Source organism: Hoplias malabaricus, chromosome 6 (assembly GCF_029633855.1).
Source record: "Hoplias malabaricus isolate fHopMal1 chromosome 6, fHopMal1.hap1, whole genome shotgun sequence".
In the NCBI taxonomy this organism is placed as follows: Eukaryota; Metazoa; Chordata; class Actinopteri; order Characiformes; family Erythrinidae; genus Hoplias; species Hoplias malabaricus.
In genome coordinates this window covers 18,064,514-18,089,219 of record NC_089805.1, presented here as the reverse complement: position 1 = coordinate 18,089,219, position 24,706 = coordinate 18,064,514, and the positions used below count along the sequence as shown (strand labels likewise).

At 37.7% G+C, this 24,706-nt stretch overlaps 1 protein-coding gene across 1 annotated transcript; it reads left to right on the top strand.

Moving 5' to 3' along the window:
* Positions 1-115: 115 nt before the first annotated feature.
* Positions 116-24,706, top strand: rprd2a (regulation of nuclear pre-mRNA domain containing 2a). Its single transcript, XM_066674455.1, has 10 exons — positions 116-336; positions 16,059-16,188; positions 16,430-16,560; positions 16,765-16,817; positions 16,935-17,061; positions 17,244-17,419; positions 17,986-18,331; positions 18,930-19,166; positions 19,304-19,513; positions 20,671-24,706. Exons 1-10 carry the CDS (start codon positions 153-155, stop codon positions 22,476-22,478), a joined length of 3,402 nt encoding a protein of 1,133 aa, XP_066530552.1. The 5' UTR covers positions 116-152; the 3' UTR covers positions 22,479-24,706.

The window sequence follows — 24,706 nt, the reverse complement described above, 5'->3', positions numbered from 1 at the left end:
ACAAGAAATATTCATCTTAGTGAACGTTTTGCAAACAGACTAAACTTGGTAACCCTGTATTCACAAGAGTAATCAAGTAATGCCAACAAATCAAGTGGAAGGGAGAGAGGGCGCTCACACACTGAAGGCTTCTCTCTCTCTCAGAGCTGAAGATGGCGGCTGGGGGACAGTCGGTGAGCCGCGGCTCGGCGGTGGCTCTGGAGTCCAGTCTGGACCGCCGCTTCCAAGGAGTAACCAACACAATGGAGTCTATCCAGGGGTTGTCCTCCTGGTGCCTCGAGAACAAGAAGTATCACAGTATAATCGTACGGTCCTGGATTAAGTGGCTCAGAAAGTGTAAGTAACACCAGCAGTTCTCACTGCTAACGGCCAAAATGGCCAGCCAGCCCGGCGTGTTTAATCAGGATCATTCTGCACACAAACGTACCACATGATTTTTAAACAAGTTTGGAATCATTGGGGACGAGCGCAGTCGGAAATATCTGCGCAAGCACTGTCTGTGTATTTGGTGTAATGTTGGATAACAGTCCTCTAACCTACCGTTGAAGTTAGCTAGCGACCTAGCAGCTAATGGCTATTAGAGGCTAATAGACTTTGCAGCTTGTTTTTGGACTTTTGGAGGCAGACAGCGACGGCTAACTAGCAAATCAAATTCACTGTAGCGCATTTAAAACGAACGCTATCTCAATACAGTGTCTGAGAAAATTAAGTTGGTTTCTTGTTGGAATTTTCCGTTCCACCTTTAATGGTTATCTAGGTCCTTGTTGGTGCAATGCAACTCATGCGCCTTTTAAGGTGGAACAGAATATCCCAATAAGCAGCCAACAGCAACAATTTTGCAGCTGTAGTTAAATATTACAGAGTGTTCCTGTTAAGCCTGTCCAATAGGACAAGCGCTATTGGGGTATTCCTATTGGACAGTCCTTAAATGTCTGGCTAGCTTTGTGTAATGCCCCCAGGTCTTCTATTCTGTGTTTCTACTCTGTGTGAACTCATACGGAGACAGTTAGAAATCTGAGCGGTTTTTGTGGAAAAAATATGATTAGTTGCGTTTACTTTAGTTGTGGCGAACTCTGTTCCTCAAATATTTTGCATAGGATACTAAGCAAGTATTTTGGCTTTAAACTGGAGAGTCCTTATATGTTTCAGTAGAAAGTCTCAAAGGGATTTTGAGCTGCAGATGAATGTCAGAGGTACAGTCCTGGAACCCCCATCCTGGACATACACAAACAAGTCTTTTGATTACCAACTTTGCTGGAAATTATTTTAAACATTGTAATTCGTACAAAAGTGCAAATAAAAATAAAATAATTCATTTATTTACACATTTTCCTCTTTTCCTAATTTCTACTTGGTGTGTAAAAAAATAAACAAAATAAAAATCATGAAAAGGAACCAATAAAAAGGCTCGTGATATGTTTTCCAGTGGACAGTGATGAGATGTGAGTTGTGTTTGAATTAAATATATTTAAATATAAATTAAATAATGCATTTCAGAGGGCTTGTCAGGAAAAAATATTTACACCTGTTTATTCTCTGCCTTTTTTGATGTAGGACATTAACACTGCTTCTAAATCAACAGGCAAACTTGGTGTTAAACATGATTTCCCTTTGTTAATAGCAAGGCTTATGCTTTATGATGCCAGACAAATCAAACTGGTTTGTAACTAACTCCTTTACATTTAACAAATGCTCAATGGCTGTCAGGTTGAATCAGGGGCTCCACAAACTGTGCACTTAAGCCCATACCCATGCTTATGTGACTTAAAAGGGTCTCCATGGTGGGGATGGAGGTTTGTTTATGTTCAGAAGCTCGCCGTCCTTTTAAGGTGGAATGGTATGTTTGAGGGGAAAAAACAATGGTTGTTTGTACATGGTTGAAGGTTAACTTGCCTCCAAGTTTTTATTCACTGTTTGAATTACCACAGAAATTTGTAACTCAGGTTGTTTGTTTTTATAGCACATTGCTGTAATAATTTATGTTTGATTACAACTGCTTATGGTAGTGGGCGGCTCGGTGGTGCAGCAGGTAGTGCTGCAGTCACACAGCTCCAGGGACCTGGAGGTTGTGGGTTCAAGTTCTGCTCCGGGTGACTGTCTGTGAGGTGTTCTCCCTGTGTCTGAGTGGGTTTTCTCCGGGTGCTCTGGTTTCCTCCCACAGTCCAAAAGCACATGTTGGTAGGTGGCGCCCCCTCCAGGGTTTTAAATTGCTTTAAATTGTATCTCGCATGGTTTTATGACTGAGTGAAATCATATGTTTCCAGATATACTGTCTCACACAAGCTGTATGTAATGATAAATGGTGAATGTGTGCAGGGCTGTGTATGAAAGAGCAGGATGACAGATTATAAAAGTAAAATCAACTTTCCAGCTGCAGACAAAGATCTTAGTTAAATCATCATAAACAACCTGTATTTTAAAATATGACCCGTCTTTTTGAATAACATCTCAAATATCAGCTAATATATAAATATAATTGAATTTAGAGCTGGAATGTAAGAGAGAGTTTTTATTCTGCATGAAAACCAAAATAACTCTTACTTTTTATTTTGCAGATGTATTCAAAATATTTAACATAAGTGAATATGCTTTTACTAATTACATGAACTTACATATTATATACAAATTTCATTATAATTTCAGGTGTCTTATTTCAAGCAGCATGTATAACAAAATCAGATTGTGTAATAAGAAATAATTAGACTATACTGATGGTTAGCTTAAGTAAATTTGTTAGGCAAATTGCTAGTATGTAGATGGAGTCTGTGCCCTGTAAACTGATATCTGTGACAGTGATTCAGTTTGGAGGCTTTGATCATATGTAGTAGAGAAAAATATAAACCAAATGCTTCGATGTGTATCGTGACACACCTAACATGGACTGTGGAACCCTTATTGCAATCAGACACTTCTTTAATGCTCAACAACAGAAAGTATTTCATTATTTTGTATTAATGATCGCTTCAGTTGATTGTGAAGTGTTTTTATGTGTACGTCTCTATCTAGATGTTTTCAGGTTGTGTTCTGATAGATTTTTAGATAATTTTTTAGATAGATAATTTGAAGGCTTTAAATGTGCATTATTCCTTACCTTTTTTACTCTGGCTTGTCTGGTCTTTCAACATGAGTTACAGAATTGCAAATATGTCTTAAGAAATGCTGCATACCTTCATGGTTGAAATATGAACAGTCTTTCAAGGTGGTTTAAGTTGACTGTTGTACTGTGAGAGATAGATACTTACTCTGACAGGTCATGCAGGTGCATCACCTTTTCATTCATATATATATATATAAATACATACATTTTTTCAAATTAATGTTATGCAGAAAGATAATTTTGATTGTGCAGCTTTCTTAACTTGGCTTGACACATGGCATTGGCACAGTTAAATTTACTAAACCATTAATCTGGATTTATAAATAATCAACAGTGCTGGTTGGCTATTAGGATATTTGTTACAATGCCACAGTTCATTTTGTCAGCCTCGTACCCCCAGTCAGATTGTATCTGCTTGAGTTGTTAATGTTATGTTGAAGTACTTAGAGAAAAACAGCAAGTGTCCTCCTCTATCATTTACCAATGTATTTTTTCAGTAGTTAGATTTGGGAAAATATATTTTATACATCAGAATGATCATGTTCAGCTCTGCGTTTGAGTGATTAGTATTGTTGAACAAGAGCCTCCTCCTGCTGTAGCTGACATAAGATGCTCTTAAAGGCTAAGCACCACTTAATGAACCTCAATTAATATTTCACATTATCTTAGTTACTGACATATATTGGTATGAATTAAAATGAAAATAGCATGATTAATTTGCTTTAAAGCTGATAATTTTATTAAATTGACGGAAAAACCCGAGTTCGCTACGGAAATTCTTGAACGCAACCGTGACGCCATTGGTGGACAACAACTGCACAATGCTGCGGTAAAGCACCGTTATGACTGACTTGGACTGCAAAATTTCTAGTGCTGGTTCTTCAGATTCCGATGATATTTCTGAGTTTGATGAAGATGATGAATCTGAAGTGAGAGTGGGGGTGAGTGGGTATTTTAACAACGAAATTAAACCATTTAGTAGCATTAAATCCCTCACACCCAGCATCTTCCACTCCAGGACTATCCACAGGTACAGCAGTCTCTATACTCTCTAAAGTAGAATCTACTGCTGTGCAAACTGTGTTGGGCTGTGACTCTCTTGAAAGAGCCTGTAATGTAAGGAAATAGACCACGATATTACTTGGTCCTGAGATTTTTATCAAACCACACAAACAAAATCAGTTCATCCTACGTGTAAACGGATATCTAGCTAGCTAAATAACCAACATTATTCATGGAAATAGCCTAGCAATAAGCTAAACTAAAATTTAGAGGTACCGTTGTTGTTGTAAATGTGATCACCACACATCTGAAGTCGAACTTGAATTCATCCAACACTATAAACCTCCGTAATGGAACTACGAAGCCTAGTATAATCTGAGCCACCGAGTTTAGCAAGTCAAGTTAACGTTAACTAACACCAACTAAAAAAGTCGAAGTGTACTTACCCTGTTTACCTCCATGTATACCGACCTTTTCGTCAATTTGCATTAAATTAAGTGCGACTTCTAGAGTTGTTGTCCATTATCTACGTCACATGCAAGACGCCTATTAGAGTTTCTGAACACCGTTGGGGTGGGGGGGACCGATGGTCTTTTAAACCTTATTCCTTGAATTAGTAAGAAATAACATGTTTTCTGACTATCAATAAACACGTTAGGAACTCAAATTCCACTATATTTATTTGTTTGACACTTTCATATAGCTATTTCACATGCTATGTGTGCAGCATTGATGCCACATACACTAAATGTAGTCAATCAGCATATCTTTATCACTTCACTCATAGAAACTTTCACAGCCTGTTGACTGCAGCTCTCAACACAGGGTCTATCCAGTCTAGTAATTGACTAGTGCATTACATAAACATTTTTTATGCAGGAATCAAGTCAGAATCCTGATCATGATAATTGGAAAATTTCTAAATAAGGATTTTTGATGTTGTCTTGGCTGATAATTGCTCAATCATTTGTTGGTGCAGTGCATAACAAAACTCTCCACCTGTGAACACAACCTATGAATGATGAATGACAAATATGCCTTTTATAGGTGCTTATTTAAATTCGAATTTGCTCTGGTTATGTGTGCCAAACAGCAGATTCACAGTACTATGTGGTTGCTTAAGCGTTAATGAAGCCATAGCGCTCTGTACACGCACAAGTTTAAAACTTTAAATCTAAACCGGTTAGAGCTCTGATGATGCTAGTATTAAGCCTTTAGTAAACATCAAACATTAGTTGATTGGTTGAAGATGTTATGTCAGTATTTACAGTAACTTGGTCTGTCAGTCTTCAAGAGTTATACTTCTCATTTTATATAAAATACACGGAGTATGGTCTACATGTGGAAAGGATTAGATGTATTGGGATAATATACCCATGGTCTACTTTTTAACCTAATGTTTTATTATAATTTGTGCTTTGCTAACTTTTTAGCAAGTTGCCACTATGTCCATATTTACACTAAAGTAGACCTTAAACAAACTGCATTTCCCATGACAGTCCACAGAGAGTATTTGCATCTTCTGTCAAGGGCATTGAGAAGCATTTTGCTCTGCTGTTTTTTCATTTCACCATTGGACTTGTGCTTCTGTAGGCTGCTAGTTGTGTGAGATATAATTTTATATTATGTTTTTCTGAGTTCATTTTTATGCTTTGAATTGGTAATGAGGTGTATTCTAATGTTCTTGTACAAGAGAAGTGCTCTTGAATATACATCTAGACTTCCAAATAGTTTTGTCACGATACCAAAATTATGATTTTTTTTTATACGATACCTGCCTAAATACCGCAATACCGGTACTGAAATATTATCCACAACTTCACAAATTTGACACCATACATTTCATATGTTAAATAAGGTTATGTGATTTATTTCCAAAATTACTCATTTCAAAATAATAGGTAAAGTTGTATGTATTGTTAAAAAAAAAGTGAATAATAAAATGTTTTCATGCACTAGTATTTGGTGGCTTTACTTTTCATTGCTTTGTTTGAATCAAACCTTGAGAGCAGCCTTGCACAAATATCTCTCAATCCTTTTATGGAAATTTAGACCATGCCTCTTAAAAAACTTTAGTTTTTTGGCATACATTTTGTTGGCATAAATTTTCAATGGCATTGAGGTCAGGACTTTCCACAGGCCACTCCAGTACATTCATATTGTGGTCCTTAAGCCATTTTGATTAGAATTGCTAATAGCTCATTCTTGCTTCTCCTTAGATTCACATTAAACTCTGTCTCATGATGAACAGAGCTTGGAGATCAGAGGCTTGCAGACTCTGTGTCAACTAATAGTACAATATATGGATCTCATTACCTCAATTTTTTGCAGGTCTCAATAGTGCCCATTGTGTTTACTGATGTGCTTGTTTACATAAGAATGAATATCACAAGAATTTTAGCCAGTCCCTTAGTTCTGTTCTCTGGTTTTTTCAGATCTCCCTCTTCTGCGACTGTTTGAACTGTTGTGTGAATTGTTGTTGTATTTTATTTTAGTTTTTTTATTTAGGATGTAAATATTTAAAAGAAAATTAATTGCAAATGTCTGAATATTCTAAATGGAAAAAGTTTTTACTAAAATTCCATTGCTTTTTAAAGTGGTGTCATTACATTATTATGATATTATATTATTTTTATCAGTGGCATATCAGCGACTCATTTGCACTATATATTCCTGTAGAGTTAAGCTTCAGAGTAGTATAAATGAATAGTCAATTGTGTAAACCACAAAGGCAACGTCTTGCCAATATTGATTTAACCCTTGGGGCACTTAAAACTGGCATTTTCTTTTAGAAATTTGCATTGCTGTTTCACCAAATGCTTACAGGAAAACGACATTAAAGCTATACCCTGTGCATCTGAGAATTTGTTCAAAACTCCAGTGCTTACTGCTTAAATATTAAACTCATGTCCATGATCATCTCCTCTTTGGAGATTCGTTTTTGCAAGAGACCTGGCAAATTTGCGCTTACAGTGAAATTATTTAATATTATTTAAAGTCTTTAATACTCTGTTTTTACACCAGAGCTCATTTGGAATAAATAAATAGTCATTTTGTGAAGCAGTACTGCACAGCAAAACACCAGTCCAGTCCCATTCCTTCATTTCAAAAATAATTGTTTATTTCTTTCTGGTCAGGGAGCCTGAGGAATCGTCCTTTTGCACATGTTGCTCAGTTTAAGAGCATGATCTGGTCAGATATAGGACACATTATATAGACTCTGTAAACAGCAGAACAAAATAAAAAGGTTTGATCGCAAAATCAAATTTGAGCAACTTCTACTTGCTGTATGAACGTAGCCTTTGTGGACAGATGCTAGGCTTGTGAAATATGGCAGTTTGATCGTCTCATGATTGTGCACTGTCATGATGTCCAGTGACACCGGCTGGGATTATAATTTAGCATGTTCACATAATGTTTTGAGCAAATTAGATTCAGGTTGTGTTCAATTGGACAGGTTCACATTTGCATGTGTATTTATTTATTAAAAAAGTGTGTATATATATATATATATATATATATATGTGTGTATGTGTGTGTGTGTTTGGGCATTTAAATCATTAATCAATTTTTAAAGGTTAAATTGTGTTCAGGGAAGATGTCAGAAACAATTGTAATTTATATTTGTAGGAGCTAGTGTATTTGGATATTCCTGTTATTTTTCACATGTTCTAACCTTAACCACTAAGTAGATTTATGTGCAAAAACTTGAAGAACATTGAAATGCTCAAATGTAGTTTTGCGTTACACTTCTTGCTTTATTTGCTCCCATAGGATTTACTGTGTTTTATGGACATCAGTTTTATGTGTTGTCTCAAACTTATATTTGAACATGGACATTTGATTTTCATTTGAATGATATTGAGAGATGTTTAAAACGGAGGTTTTTATTGGGTGTCTTACATTCTCCCCATGATAGTACATTTTGTGAAAATGTGTGGACAAAAGCAAAGCTAAACAAGATGCCAGAATACTTAACATTACCTCGAGGTGTTATGAAGAGGTTTATATGCTCTTTGGGGTCGATGTAAAATACGGAAAATTTCCTGTGCAAGCCAAGCGTGCAACAAGTAAAAGTGATCGGTGAGAACTGGGGAGCGGAGCCGTGTTTAATCCAAAATACAAAAACAACATGCAGATACACAATGAGTAAACAGTGCCTAACTTTACTGCCGCTGTTGTGGGTTTCAAAGCCAACAGTTCCTTTTAGAGATGGGGTTTTGTGACATCACTGGCTCCATTTCGTGGGGAGCCCTGCCAGTGGAAAAGTGACAAGCTTTAAAGGAACACTGTGTTTGTGTGTGTGGTGATAGAACAGAATAAGGCTCTGTACATTATTTAGAATTGGAGCAATTTAAAAACTTCAAACATCAATATAAATGACATAGCCTCACTCCATATCCCACCCTGTTTTTATCCTGATATATTTTAACATATCAATATACCACCCAGTCCTACCCTGTCCAGAGGTTCCGGCTAACACGTTGTCATGCACAGCAGTTTCTGCCATTAAATTCAACCATTTTTATAGCTCTGGTCACTTAGTTGATTTCCAGTGTTCAAGTATTATTTTTCAGGCATTAACCAAGCATGTAATTAAAATCTCAGATTCAACCACCCTATGGCTCTATGCTCTATATTGCAAATTAGTGGAGAATCACAATTATTTTTAAGCAGTAATTTTAAGGTAAAATATTACATAGTGTTCTTTTAAGTTTATCTCTGGCCTTCCTAATATACTGAACTTGATTAAAGTCTTTGACAAGGTTTCGCTTTCAATTTCACACCCCAAATCTCTTTGTTAATCTCTCTGTTTTCATCAATACTTCTCACTTTTATCATTCTGTAAAACTCTGATGTTCTTTGGGTAATTTTAATTAACACAGTAAATACTGAGGTTACACTTTTATATTTGGATGTCATACAGCTCCATAATGGTATTTCCAAAAATTCCCTCTGACATTTGGACTGTTATTTTCCCCATTATTTCACCATAAGACTTGAAAGTTCCATCCTCAAATACATCTTCTATAGACTTCTATCCCTGCGATAAGCTGGTGTTTTCAATATAATGTTTTTTTTCCAATTTTAACATCTGGATTTTTCCATAAGGAAGCATATGTCTGAGTGTACTGTGACTTTTTTTGTGTATACAATCCAACAGTTCACTGGAATGAGAATTAATATAGTTAGGGGGATCTTTCTCATGTTTGTACTTTGATCTCTAAATGACTCTGCCAGCTCTCATTCAGTTGTAACCCAAGATGGCTTACACCTTTATTAAGCCAATCCGCAGCCAGATTTGGCTGTCCATCATTTAGTGCTGCTGCCAATGGAGTCACGGTCACCTATAGGGGTTTGTTTTGCGGCTACACTGAGAGAAACAGGTCAGTGCTGAAAACAGACATAGCCTAACACATTTTAGCCATGTTTTTAATCTCAATAAATTAGAATATCATCAAAAATTCATTTATTTCAGTGATTCAATTTAAAAAGTGAAACATATATTATATAGATTCATTACAAACGGTGTGATCTGTTTCAAGCTTTTATTTATTTTAATGTTGATGATTATGGCTTACAGCCAATGAAAACCTCAAAGTCATTATCTCAGATTTAGAATAATCAACACTCTATTCCTTGTGTCAAGCCACTCAGGACCCAGAGACAATACCAGAAATGTCTCACCTGGGCCAAGTATAAAAGGACTGGACTGTTGCTCAGTCCAAAGTCTTGTTCTCAGATGACAGTAATTTTTGCATTTCATTTGGAAATCAAGGACCCAGAGTCTGGAAGAAGAGTGGAGAGGCACAATCCAACCTTCTTGAGGTCTAGTGCGAAGATTTAACAATCAGTGATGGTTTGGGAGCCATGTCATCTGCTGGTGTTGCTCCACTGTGTTATATCAAATCCACAGTCAGCACAGCTGTCTACCAGGAAATTATAGAGCGCTTCATGCTTCCCTCTGCTGACGAGCTTTATGGAGATGCAGATTTAATTTTCCAGCAGGACTTGGCACCTGTCCACACTGCCAAAAAAACTAGTACCTGGTTTAATACCCACAGTATCACTGTGCTTGATTGGCCAGCAAACTTGCCTGACCTAAACCCCATAGAGAATCTATAGGGTATTGTCAAGAGGAAGATGAGACACATCAGACCCAACAATGAAGACAAAGCAACCTGGGCTTTCCGAACACCTCAGCTGTGCCACAGGCTGATTGTTTCCATCCCACACCACATTGATGCAGTAATGATGCAAAATAATCCATCCATTATCCACCGCTTATCCGGATGCGGGTCATAGGGGAAGCAGTTGGAGCAAAGAAACCCAGACCTCCCTCTCCCCAGCCACCGCCTCCAGCTCCTCCAGGGGTATACCGAGGCGTTCCCAGGCCAGACAAGACATGTAGTCTCTCCAGTGTGTTCTTGGTCTGCCCTGGGGCCTCCTCCCCATTGGACATGCCCAGAACACCTCAACAGGAAGGCATCCAGGAAGTATCTGAATCAGATGCCTGAACCACCTCAACTGGCTCCTCTCGACGTGGAGGAGCAGTGGCTCCACTCCGAGTCTCTCCCGGATGTTTGAGCTCCTAACCCTGTCTCTAAGAGAGAGTCCAGACACCCTGCGGAGAAAACTCATTTCAGCGGCTTGTACCCGCGATCTCATTCTTTCGGTCACTACCCAGAGCTCGTGACCATAGGTGAGGGTTGGGACGTAGATTGAACGGTAAATCGAGAGCTTTGCTTTTCTGCTCAGCTCTCTCTTCACCACAACAGACCGGTACAGAGCCCGTATTACTGCTGACACTGCACCGATCCGCCTGTCAATCTCATGCTCCATCTTTCCCTCACTCGTGAACAAGACCCTGAGGTGTTTAAACTCCTCCACTTGAGGCAGGATCTCACTTCCAACCTGGAGAGAGCACTCCACCCTTTTCTGACTGAGTACCATGGACTCGGACTTGGAGGTGCTGATCCTCATTCCTACCGCTTCACACTCTGCTGCAAACTGGTCCAGCAAGAGTTGAAGGTCCCGGCTCGATGAAGCCAACAAGACCACATCATCCGCAAAAAGCAGACATGGATTCCTGAGACCACCAAACCGGACACCCTCTGCCACTTGGCTACGCTGAAAAATTCCATCCATAAAAATTATGAACAGAACCGGTGACAACAGGCAGCCCTGACGGTGTCCAACTCCGAGTGGAAACCAGTCGGACTTACTGCCAGCCATACGATGCAAAATAAGCCCTAATCAAATATTGAGTGCATTTACTGAAATAAATTAACTTATTATATTTTCTTCCACGTATACATCAATAAGGAAAAAGTAAACAACTAGATATTATAGAAAAGCAAAAAATAATTCTTGATCTCATGTTTATTTATTTAAGTCTAAGGGTGACAGGCATATCAAACAAAAAAATTTCAATGTCCATTTTGTTTTTACAATTGGATAAACAAGGACACAACTCATTCCACTTTGTTTTCTTGAGTATAACAATCCCATTTCTCCCCCCCCCCTTCACGTTTTGGAGGCGTATGGAATAGGTCAGCATAAATAAATTAACTTTTTGATGATATTCTAATTTGAGATGCAACTGTACATTTCATTTCCAACTCAACACATCTGTGATGACAGTAACGCTGACTAACTTTTACAGTTAGAGTAATTATTTATACATAAAAAATTTATGAGATCAAAAATTGTAAATTATTTATATTAGCTGTTTGTGAAAACACAATGTTACTTGGTTATAAAAAAAATGTAAACAGTAGCTTGGATGCAGGCACTTTCTTAATGCGAGATATTCAGTGCCAAGGAGATACACTGCGCTGAGTGTGCACTGTGTAACAGTACTATCTAGAAAAATCTATGTATTGGATCGGGACTCATTATTGGCAGATACTCAATATTAAAAGACCTGATCAGGATCAGGGGCAAAAAAAAAATTGATCGGGACATCACTACCATTTAGGAGTACATCAGTACATAAAATCCTGCCCATATTGTCCTTGATTTCCTTTATAAAAACCCAATTCATATTTTTTATATGATATATTTAACACCCGTTCCATCCAATCCTCTTAAATTTATCTGCCTCTCCAGCTGTCAAACGTCTCCTATTTGTCCGAAAAATGTTCCTTTTCATTAAACTTCCACATCTATTGAAGTTCCAAGTCACCAGCCTAATACAACTGTTAACCATACTGCTCACTTTAATTTCCATATATTATCATATACATTTTACCCTGCTATCTTATTAGAGAATGATTTTGCCTTGTTTCACTGCTTTCAAAATTGCTCAAACCATGAAATGTCAGAAAAAAAAGTAAAATATCCCGGGAGTGGACGCTTTCCAATGTTTGACTAGCAAAAATAAAATGGCTTGTCAAAAACGGAGTTAAATATGGTCCGTGAGAGTCCACGCTGGCTAAAGGATTTAACCTCCACTTCGACAGCTATTATAAATCAAGTCTGTGCCACCTGTGGTATTCAACCACTCTTACCACATAGGGTGGGACAATAATTCAATATCAATATATATTGCAATATAAAATATTTCAATATCAAATATATGCCTTTTTTTTTTTTTTTTTTGTATAGATTTTCTATATTTCAATGTCTCATTTACAGCATCTGTCACTGACATTACAGGGCACTGCTATCAGTTCATTCCACTCAATTTTAAAGTTAGTTTAAAAGTATTAGTATTAATTGATTTTTGTTTGATGACGTCATGTTGCTTTTAGTTCTCTGCACATTTTCTGTGGCATTTGTATTGTTCATATTGATATCTGAATTATATTGTATTGACCAACATTAAAACATTTATTGTGATATAAATTTTTGCCATATCGTCCAGCTCTAATCACACATGATTTCCTCTGCCTCCGAGCTGCCAAAGTGGTTCATGAGTTCACATTTCCAGCTAAATTTTGGTGTTGCTGGATTCACTATTGCATAATTTAAAAATTAAAATTTTCTGCTGTGTTGATGGATTTTCAGGTTGTCAGTTCCCTGGAAATGTTGGGGAAGAATAATTTGCAACCTTCCCAGTCGAATGGTCCCCTCTTTCTCACAGCTCAAAATACCTTCTCCCTTGTGGTGGATCTCAAAAATCTAATTAGAATCATGGGTGGCTATTTATCCTCTCTCGGTCGCAGAGTGAACGGGCAGTATGTTCTCTCAATGTCCAGCTCACTAATAAGTTCCGTGCCCAGGCCATTTGTGAGAATGCCCTGGATGTATTTGGCCAGGTGTCCTCTGTCTCCTTTGCCTTCTTTTAAACCTACCAGCATATTTTCTAGGTCTTTCACTCGTTTACAGAATATATCAGTCAATTTGCTCTGTTTTTCCCTATTATTTTGAGCTGTACTGCTGTATCCTCCACAGTTGATATCTGTCTTTGGGTTTCTTCAGACCGTTCCTGAATGGCCTTTACTGTGTTTTTCATCTCATTTGTGGTCTCCTTGAATTTGGATACACCTGAAGCAACCCCTTGCAAAATAGAATACATTTTAAAGATCTCTGTCGTTAAGCCTTTGGTTTCTGATGAAGTTTGGCCACTTTGGTGAGAATCATCAGGTGGAGGGCTCTGTCCTAGTAGCCATAAGGGTTCTATCCTGATGAATTTCAATACAAATTTGATAAACAGAGTATGTAGTAATTTGACCAAATAGTTTTATGTGTGGTTGGAATGGTACAGTGTTAAAATCATTGGCTCCCATGTAAGAGACCTGGGTTTGATTCCAGGTCAGGGCAACCAGTCTGTGCTACACCAATAAGAGTCCTTGGGCAAGACTCCTAACACTGTGTTGGCTTACCTGTAATACCAGTAACCTTGTAATTTGCTCTGGATAAAAGCATTTGCCAAAATGCAATAAATGTGAATGTACAGGGGTTAGACAATGAAACTGAAACACCTGTCATTTTAGTGTTTCATGGGTAAATTGGACCGGCCTGGTGGCCAATCTTTATTAATTGCACATTTACTCAATGTAAGTATTGAGTAGTAGAAGCACCAGATTATATTGATTTATTGGTAGCCTGATGGAGCCTACACAAAAAGCTGCCATCTTGTTTCACGGTCTCCTGTCTACTCCCCTATTTCTGTTCTTGTTGTCGGTTTACACAGTTCATCTCCCTCTTTGAGCATTACATAAAGGACAGTCATTTCACTCTAAGTGTGATCTATACTTTTTCTTAAATGTGATGCATATAATCCAACATATAGAGTGCGAAAAGAAAGCACAAATTATTTTTGATTAATTTGCCTGTCTCAAAGTGAGAAAATATGGAAAACAAAACCCTGCAGCATATTTGGCATTTGGTATCAGACAATTTAACTTTGTTTTGCTACAGAGGCCTTATGGACCTTGACAGCATAATGCCATGTGATGTGTGTGGGCGTGAAAGTGAGTGTTGGGGCTTGACCAATAGGCTAACACTGTCAGTGTAAGAAAAGCTGTGTTGATTTAGCTGTAGCTAAGTATTCAATTCCTATAAAATGCTTTGTGAGACAACCTTTGTTTATATAATATACTGTGTATAATGATTAGCAGAGATTTAAATGTTCTTGATTGTGACAAAACTCTTGTAAGTTCTTGAAATGACTGGAATATGTTTAATTTTATTTTGTTTTGCTTTATAATCTCTAACTAAAATTATGGCCAGCAGTGTTTGTCTATGATGGGGGCCTAAGTGCCATGTAAACATCCTGTTGTTTACCTTCTTCAGTTATGGCGGAGATTTGCCAAAATGGAAAATGATATATTTTATTAACTTGTCAATATATTTTTGAAAATAGGAAAAAAAAACCCTGCATACTGAAACAATAAATGGAATGGACACAAATGCTGTGAGACTTCTATCTGAAAACAACTCTGAAATTACTTTTACATAAACTTTCACATAAATTCCATGAGTTGTTATATTCACTAACAATTTTACTGGGACCATGCATTCTGTCTGTTATGGCCTCACATTGTCCAGTACATTGTAAGGTCTTACAAATAAGACAACAATATGGTCCTAGTTTAGCATTACAATTTTAGAATTTCTTGATGTGTATTTAGGAATGTGATATTGGAGCACTGTTTAGAAGTTCATTATAATCCTGTACTTTTTACTTCTTTCATTTAGTGTAATGAGTTGTAAAGTAGCTACACCAAATTTTTAATATTAATGTGATTTCTTTTAAACATTCATGTATGTATCAGAGAATATATGCACAATATGCAAATGACTCAAAATCACAAGGAAAGATTTCACTAGACCTATGTGATTGTACATTTTTGGTTATTCTGCTCAGATAATGAAAAACTGACACGGAAAATTTGTAACATATTTCTCTTACGATATAAACAATAGGCTAATGTCAATTGTCCTATGCCATGAATACTTTCCAAACTAAAAAAAAATGCATGTAACCACATTTAAAAACAAACAGAACCTTTTTATGAATTTTTGTTCCTTGCTAGGTGTATCTTAACAGATACCATGCTAAAGCATTCTGCCTGCCTGTCTAAAGCATCACAAATTCTTTAATGACATTATTTAGTGTAGCACTGTATGGTGGCCTCTGCTTAATATCAGATTTTTCAATAGTTCTCTATCTGCTAAATTAGCATGTAGGTTAAAGCTCCAGACATGCTCCTCTGCTGTCAAGCACACTGGATATTCACACTTTATTCCCCACAATATGTTTCTGCTTATGGTGAGGACAGTGAATGGCCTGATTTAAAAAAATTGCCACAGTGCGGGGGTATGTTTATTCATCATATGCTTACCTAGTGGTTCTCTTGTAATGCATTAATGTGAAATAATCTGAAGACTTATTAAACATTTTTCTTAATTTTATTGAAGATGTGTCTTATGAAATACATATTGCTGAGAACAAGAACATTCTGTAATTTATACAAGTTAGCTAAACGGAATTTCTTTTCCATTTCAGCGGATTCACCTCACAGGCTCAATCTCTTCTACCTAGCTAACGATGTCATTCAGAACTGCAAGAGGAAAAATGCTATCGTCTACCGCACCACCTTCACTGATGTTCTGCCAGAGGCTATTAAACTTATAAAGTGAGATTTTGCCATCATTTGTTAATCAAAAGTAACATTTTCTATTTGCTGATTGTCTAATCCTGGTCTACTACCATGATATGCCTTAAGTTTTCACTAGATTTTATTTTATATTCTGTGAATTTTAATGAGCCATTTAGCTCATTGACATTGTTCTCTGTTTATTTTGTTCTCACTTGCTTTTTGTGTATATAGAAGCATTATTTTTAAAGGCTGAGTGACCTTTTCTGTCTCTCTTCAGTACTGTAAAAGATTCACAGGTGCGCAAGTCTGTGGACAGGATCCTGTCCATCTGGGAAGAGAGGAATGTTTATCAAGAAGAGTTCATTAACCAGCTCAGAAGTGGTCTAGTCCAGAAAGAAAAACCACCAGGTTAGACTTTGACTAAAATGGTTGTTACTGTGTCTATGAAGTGTAATCACTTTGCTAAATTAATGTACAGTTGTCTCATACATGTAAGTTTGAACCCTGTATAGATTCTGCCATGTACATTTATTTTTTGTACTAAACTTTACAGCACTACATTGAATAATACTTATGTTTTTTTTTTTTACTTTTTGTATTCTTTAATTTCAGCTCCAGTCACCCCAAAGGCAGCATTGCGATCCAAAATAGTTGCAGAGTTTGTGGTGAGTGGCAGTATTGTATCTAGAAGTTGTCTATGAGCACTGTAATGTGAAGATATTGAATATTATATCTCATGTTCCATTACCTGAATACTTCCCTCTGAATCTGTCTTTGAGCAGCCATCTGCATTCATTGAGCACCTGACAAAGTACAGGAACTCCATGGATGAGATTGAGCTAAGAGAGAAGCAGCTAGCTGCTATGAGAGTGGATGTGTGCAGCACACAGGCACTAAAGAAACTCAAGGGTAACTACAGTACAGATGCTTCTTTTGTTTTTATTTGCTGATTTCTTCGATGTGAACACTTTTTCATGATACCTTTTTGTTCTTAATGTAATGTGTCTGATGCATTGTTGATAATTGTTTGTGTCAGCATGTCTTTTTGAAGAAATGTTTGTAGTCTTCATTTCTGCCTTCTTTTTTCATAGATAAGGCAGGAGGCAAGCGATTTTCAAAAGATTTTGAAGATGGCAGTGCAAAGCTGCAGGACTTTGTGGGCTTTCTGGAAGGACAGGTCAAAAAAGGACCATCACTCATGGAGACCTTAGAAAACGCAGACATCTTCTACGAAATGCAGTACAAAGAAGTCAAAATTGTTACCAAAGTAAGTTTTAGTGTAGTTTTGTTGTTTCCATGAAAAGGAGAATCAGGTATTATTCGAAGTCTTGTATCAAACAAGAATGCACAAAAATCCTGCTTGCAAAATGTTAATAATTAATATCCTCATTTCCCAAATGTTGAACAGTTTCATTAAAAGGAAAGGTGATGTAGCACAGTGGTGAACATGGTTATGTCCCAGCTTTTTTGGAGTTTTTAGCAAGCATCCAATTCTAAACGTGTGTATATTTACAAAATTCTATAAAGTTCAGTAGAAACATTGGGAATCTTTGTGATTTTGACAGTTAAAATTCAAATAAATGAATAAATCTCAAAATTTAGTTTTTAAGTTTGATATTTTATAAAATATCAAACTTTTCTGAATTGTTTATAGGATAAAATTAAGAGCCATATGTGACCTTTGTCCTGTCTCCATATTAGGATGCTACTGTTAGATGTTAAAATGTCTTATGATAAATCTGTAATAAATAATTTTCTCTAGCTTTGTGTAAGATAATGAAAAATGAAGTACTGCATATTATAGTACACTGATGATAGTCTGTCATTCCTTAGGCCTATCAAACTTTTGCAAACAGAGTATTGCATCTCAAACGTAAGCTGGATGCCATCAAAACATCTTTACCTGACCCCAATGAGTCGCCAATCCCCTCCCCCATTGAAGACGTCCCTTCTCCCATTGAAGATGCTCCGTCTCCCACTGGCTCTGAGTCTCCCTTTCATAGCCTGCCAAAAATCGGTACCCCAGACCCAGAGCTGGACGGTCAGGCCATGGAAGACGACCTGATTGCTTTGGGCGATGCACCTAGTCCGCTCTCATCTGTGGGGGACAAAGATAACCGTGATGTGGAGGACATGGATCTGTCAGATTTTGAGGAAACAGAAGGCCCGGCCATCATAGGTAATTAAATATCAAGTACGGGTTGTGAACATCTTCATTGTTGTCATTTATTGAATTATATCCTGGCAGCTTTTTAAACCGATGAATAGTCGAATGAAATAGAAACAATACAAATAATATGGTATACGTTTTAATTACATTAACAGCCATTAAACTTGTAACATATCATGTAAACATGTAACATGTCATTTAAAGTTACTATATGGGTAGTTTTAGCCCCACATGCTCTGCCCACTAGTTAACGGAATGTCTGATACTTTCAGTGCGTTAATCTGGCCTCACTTTCAAGATTCCGACAATTGCATCCTAAACGGCTTTTAACATTCATGTATACGCCATTCCATGTATCATTTTGTACTAGCTGTGTTACTGGTCCGATGTGAAAGCCTCCACGCTTCACGCAAAAATAGCAGTCTTGTGATTGGTTCTTTTGGATGTCAGTCAAATTAGTCTGGCAATGCGAGACTATTTGAGATTTTAAGAGTGTAATACTTGAATATATAAAATGCTTATTCCTAATCACTACTAAATCTTAGAGCTATACATGAAAATTGACAATGTATGATTGGTGAAGTTTGTCTTTTATCCCATTCCACAGTGGAAGAGCGAGTGGAGAAGGCAGGTTTGGCCAGTGTGTCCAGTGAAACTCATGCACCTGCTGTCACTGAACCATCTCAATCCAGTGGAGGTCAAGCTACACCAGTGAAGCAGGTCACAACACCAGCTGCAACAGTGATCCCTACAACTACTTCACTTCCCATAAATCTGGCTGGTGTGGATCTAGGCAAAATCAGCTCTATCCTTAGCACACTTACAAATGTTATGAAAAACTCTGGTAAGATCATATGTTGTTAAGACATGTAAATGTACCTAGCACAAAATTTGATAAAGAAAAGGGCTTAAACAATGCCACAAGGTTGTTGGCAGCATTTCTGATATTTTATATTGTTTTATTTTACTACCACCTTTTAGGGTTAAGCCCAGCATCCCGCTTATCCACTAGTACTTCAAACACCCCTTCAACGTCAAGTTCATATCTGAAAACCCCTACCACGTCCACTCCAGCAGCTGCTGCTTCTGCAGCGAACCCACTGGCCAGCATACTCTCCAGGGTGGACATCAATCCCAGCACCTTGTTCAGCGCCTTGTCTAAAACCCAGGCACAAGGAATTGGCTTCCAGGGTGAGAAGGAAGAGGTTTAAAATTTCTGATAGATGTGACATAATCAAATGCAATCTAATGTTTCTGTTCTCTATTTAAGCTATTATTGAGATGTGAATGGTCAAAAAACTGAGGAAAAATGAGAGCAAAACTTTCTGCTGTATGTTTTCCAGATGAGTCTAATGCAAAAACTTTGCTTAACTTTTACGCTGTGTAATACTATTATTGGGGGGAAACTGTCAGTAGTACTAAATACAGGGCTTCTGAATTAGAATTTGTTTGTGGTTACAAATTGTCTGAATGATACTTATTTAATCCAGCAATTAAATATAAAAAAATAAATATTCACTGCGCGGCAATATTATATCTCCCAAGTAAAACTTTCATTACGGGGAAACAAATAATTAAAAAGGGCTTGCAACATAATTTCTAATGTTTTCTCACAACCAATTATATTTCTAAAATACAAAAACTGTTCCTAGAAAATGGGTAAATTTTTAAAGTATTCAGTAAAAACAGAAAATATATGTTATTTCTCTTGAAATTAGAACCTGCAATACATTTAAAATTGTGACAAGGACAAGTTCAGAATGAAAAGATTATAGAAAACTTTACTTCGTCATTTTCTAAATGATAAAAGTAAGGTAAAGTAAACATGACAATTTTTTCTTTTTCTTTTTTTAATTTTCCTCTAAATGAGTCTTGCAGGTAAACAATGTTATTTGTTTATATTTACATAATACCCCCAAGATTGTTAGTAAAAATACTGGAAACATTTTATTTGTTCTTTTTAACAGTTAAATACATTTTCATGACAATTAATAATTAATGTTTCTGTTAGTTTTTACAATTGTTTCTGTATTGTGCAGGTGATGGAATCAGTTATGCGCCTTAGTCTAACACTACGTACTGGCAAAAGATTCGTTTTAGATTTTGTAGTTCAATTTGAATTTGAGTACGAGTGAAAACAAAATATGGGTTCGTAGCATAGGTGAATGCATGTAAATGATGAAATGTTTAAAATATTGCTCCTTATGGTTTGTTAATAATGGAGTGACATGGGAATCAGGCAAGGAGGAAGAAGGTTTGTATCCTTAGAACAGCTTCTTTTCAAACACATTGACTCCAACTCTGCCTATACCCTTGTTTCTTTTTCTCCGCGTCCATCTCTCCTTCAGGACTCTCATCCTTACTGAACAGTCAATCTGGAATGAGTGCAGTTGGTGCCGATATGGACCCATCCCCAGACCCCACTCACATAGTTCATGCTCATGCCTCTCCCAAGACCACTTCAGCATCATCTGCTCCTCCACTGACTAGAGGTTCCACCCCTCAACAAGCTGCGCCTCTCCAGTCTCCTCCGTCTCCCAACATTATTCAGAGCAGAGATCTTCAAAAGCTTGCAAAGGAGGAGAAAGTAGAGACTGTTAACTCAAGCTTGGAATCCAAAATTGATAATTTCCTCCAGGTGAATCCAGGACTAAGGGGCTTAAATATGGGTTTCCCATCTGTTCTTCCCTGGCCTAAAGCTGTTGATAGTCCATCAACAAGCACAGAGAACCTAGGGGGAACTCCTGTGAGGGATGAGTCTGGTGCCACTCCAACTCAGGATGAAGTAATGGATAACCCTATAGCGCAACCGTTTTTGGATGATGGTGGATCTATGCCAGCTGCATCAACAGCTGCAACCTTGGCAGCCAGTTCTGCACCCTCAGTGGTAGGCACTTATTCAAATGATTCATGGCGAGACCAAAACAGGCATGGTCCACTATTTGGTCCTGGAACACAAAATGGAGGAGAACCCTATCAGAGAGATTTTATAGCAAAGCAGGGCTTTAGAAGTTCTGTGCCTTCTCTTCCAGAAGCAGAGGCTGGACATAACCAGCATGTAGAATCTTTGTTGCCATCATCTATGACAAGCAGCACTCAAATGACAATTGAAAAACCTGAAAACGTAGAGAGAATTGGTTCAATACCTCGAGGGGCAAAGTCATACTTGATTAGTGGTACTACAGCAGACAAAGCTGGCCTGGCAGATGATGCCTGGTATGGAAAAACACATGTAGATCGAGAGGAGCAACATGGGGCCAGCTCTGAGGCATATGAAAGAGAACCATACCGCTCCAAAGAACCTAGACAAGATCTCAACCTCAATTCTGCAACTAATTTCTTTAACAGGCAACTACCACCAATACCCCAGCTCCCACCAATCCCTCAGCTTCCACCACCTCCTCAAGACTTTCTATCCTCAGTAGGGGGTGGAGTTCGAGATCCAGTTGAGAACCTAGATTCCGTTGAAGAAGTGCAGACTGGAGGTGACGACTCTAATTATGTTGTGGAAAATCCTGCTGGATACAATGAAAATGCTCCCCATCAGATCCAGGCAAATGAGCCATTCCGTGGCCATCCAAATGTGCCTGGACCTAGACTTCGTGCTCCTGCACCTCGTTTTGGCCCTCCAGGCCCTCAGATTGGCCCCATGGACTATAACCATCGTCCCAGAGTCCCTCTACCTAATCAGCGCCACCCTAGTATGCCCCTCCACCGCCCAAGCCCTCCCTCTGCTGTTAGAGGCTACCATGAGGATAAAAGTTCACCTCAAACTACATCCGAAGAGGCCTACGTTGGTCCGTATTCTAACCCCCCTAACCATTCTACACCTTCTTATGATAAGCAGCAGCTCCCTTCACCCCAGTCTCACATGTATTTTGGTGAAAACAGAGATGTACCCCCACGCCACCCGGAACCTAGACTTCGTCCTCCACTTGAACATAGGCCTCCTCCCCCTCATCTCTATCGTGCTCCACGTCCAGGTCACTTCCCACCTCAGAGACCTCTTCGTCATCCTCCTCCACCACATATGCCTTATCCCACTGAACAACCATTTCAGAGAGGCAAGCGACACGTTCCTCCTTTCGCCGGACCTCCCAGACCCGGTCCTGGCTTCTACCCACCTAAGAGACCTTTCTTACCACCACGTTACTGAGCTATTCATGAAATCTTAAAGCATGATTGTCCAGATGCTAAATGACTAGCAGCAACACACATCTCCCTGCTAGCAACAATCCAAGATGGATCTTCAGTTTGGTTCCTGCACTTGGCTTCACAAAATAAGTGCTTATTTATCCTGAAGGACTGGTAGATTTAACAGAAGCTTATGTTCATGTAATGATATTGGGCATCTGGAAGATCTTTATTCTGAATTGAGGTGGGGGATGGGATCCACCAATCTCACAAAGGGACTGTGAAGCGATGAGTAGTGAAGAAGAAATGCAGTTTACTGGAGTAGAGGAATGGCGAGATCGCTGGTGACAAGACGGATCAAGCAAGTGGACGACCCTTGAGACTGCAAGATGAAGAATGAGGTGCTCAACCTTTTATTTGAATGTGTTTGGTTTTTTTTTTGGTATTTTATTTCCAGTTATAAGGCAATAAATAGGAGGATTTTATTCAAATATCTACTTCAAAAAGTGCGTGTTTGTGTGCGCCTGCCTGATATTTGGCTTGTAAATGACATTTAAAGGGGATTCACCTCATTTTTCTACACTTCTACATTAAGTTGTAAACAAAGGAAATTCAGAGATGTTTGATATTGAATGCACAGTTCTAGAGAATAACCGAGTCAGAATTGTTATATTGCTGCACTTTCAAAAAATATATTGACTCTTATAAGAAATGGTTGTGAATTTGGAATCTAAACATGTGTCATAAATGTATCACTTGGTCAAAAAATTGTATTGATTACTTTTCTGTTTCCTAAGTAATACATTAATGGTGAAGAAATACTTGCCAAATAGTACCTGTGATATCCAAATTTTTTTTTAAACACTTAACAGGTTTTAAATTCAATATAAACCCCAATGTATGTGTGTGTATGTATGTATGTATGTGTATGGATGTAAGGATGTGTGTCTGTGTGTGTGTGTGTGTGTGTGTGTATGTGTATATATATATATATATATATATACACACACACACACGTGTGTATGCATGTATGGGGTTTACACATCTCATCTTTCATATCTCCAATTTTATAACCAGTTCTGACTCAACAGGTTTCTCTACAATGCATCATTTCACATCTTTGCAGTCTCAGTGATTTAACTTTGTAGAAATGTGGAATAATAGGTGTAAATTCTCCAAGTGTTGTAGTTCCATAGGTACATTATAGAAAAGGAAATTATATTTTAATAACTAAAAGCCAAACGCAACACAGATTGAGTACGCTATTCTATAATTCGTTCAGATTCTAAGGTCTTCATGCACAGCTGACATATACATAGACTAAATCACTGTCTGCTAAAGTAGATAATTAAACCGTGACTTCAGAATCTGAGGCCAAGCTATACCAGATTCCACCTGCTTGGTGTTCATGTAATCTTTTGAGTTTGGCCCTTACAGACTAAGCATAATCATTCTTCATGGAGAGGCGGGATGTGCAGCTTCAAGGGGTGGGCAAGATGGACGCTAGAAGCAACTTTTCTTTCTTTTTTATTTTATTTTATTTTTTTTTTTGGTCTAAGATGGCTGGAGATGCTGAAGAAAAGAAGCTATTCTGTGACGGGTCCAGAATCAACATAGCGTTCTTTACTAGTTCCTGGAGATTTTTTTACTGTACAGACTTAAATAAAGTGTTGGGGGAAAAAAAAACTCCATGGGCGAGTGTTTCTCAACCATGGTGTCTCTGAGTCTTTTCATCCCATCTTCATCAGATGCTGCTTTCGTTTGTTCTGAATAGTTTTCTGATTTGGATTCTTATTTGTTTAGAATGTTAGATAGATATATACTTTTGGTTTGGAAACCTATGTTAAATATTAGCAATGCACTGCATTATGTTAACTCTAAATTTACCCATAGCTTATCATTTTAGGGTCATGTAATTTGCATTTGAGTTAGAAGAAAATGGTAGAAACCCTAAAAATGTCTATTTAGCAAGTTGTAAGTAGCTACTAATGCATCGTTTTAATGTTTGATCAATTCACATTGTTGCATTTGTTAAATCTCTTTCAATTTTTGTAATGTACACATTTATGTTTAAGTAAACTGAATTGTGCAGTTCTGCCTCCAATGCTCATGTACACAGCCCTTCCGCTTGTTTATTACCATCTAGTAAATGGGAGGAAAAAGACTGAGCTTCCTGTTTGTGAAACAAAATTAGAATATCTGCATAATCCATAAAAGCCAGTGTTAGAGGTGTAAATTTAAGTCCCTTGG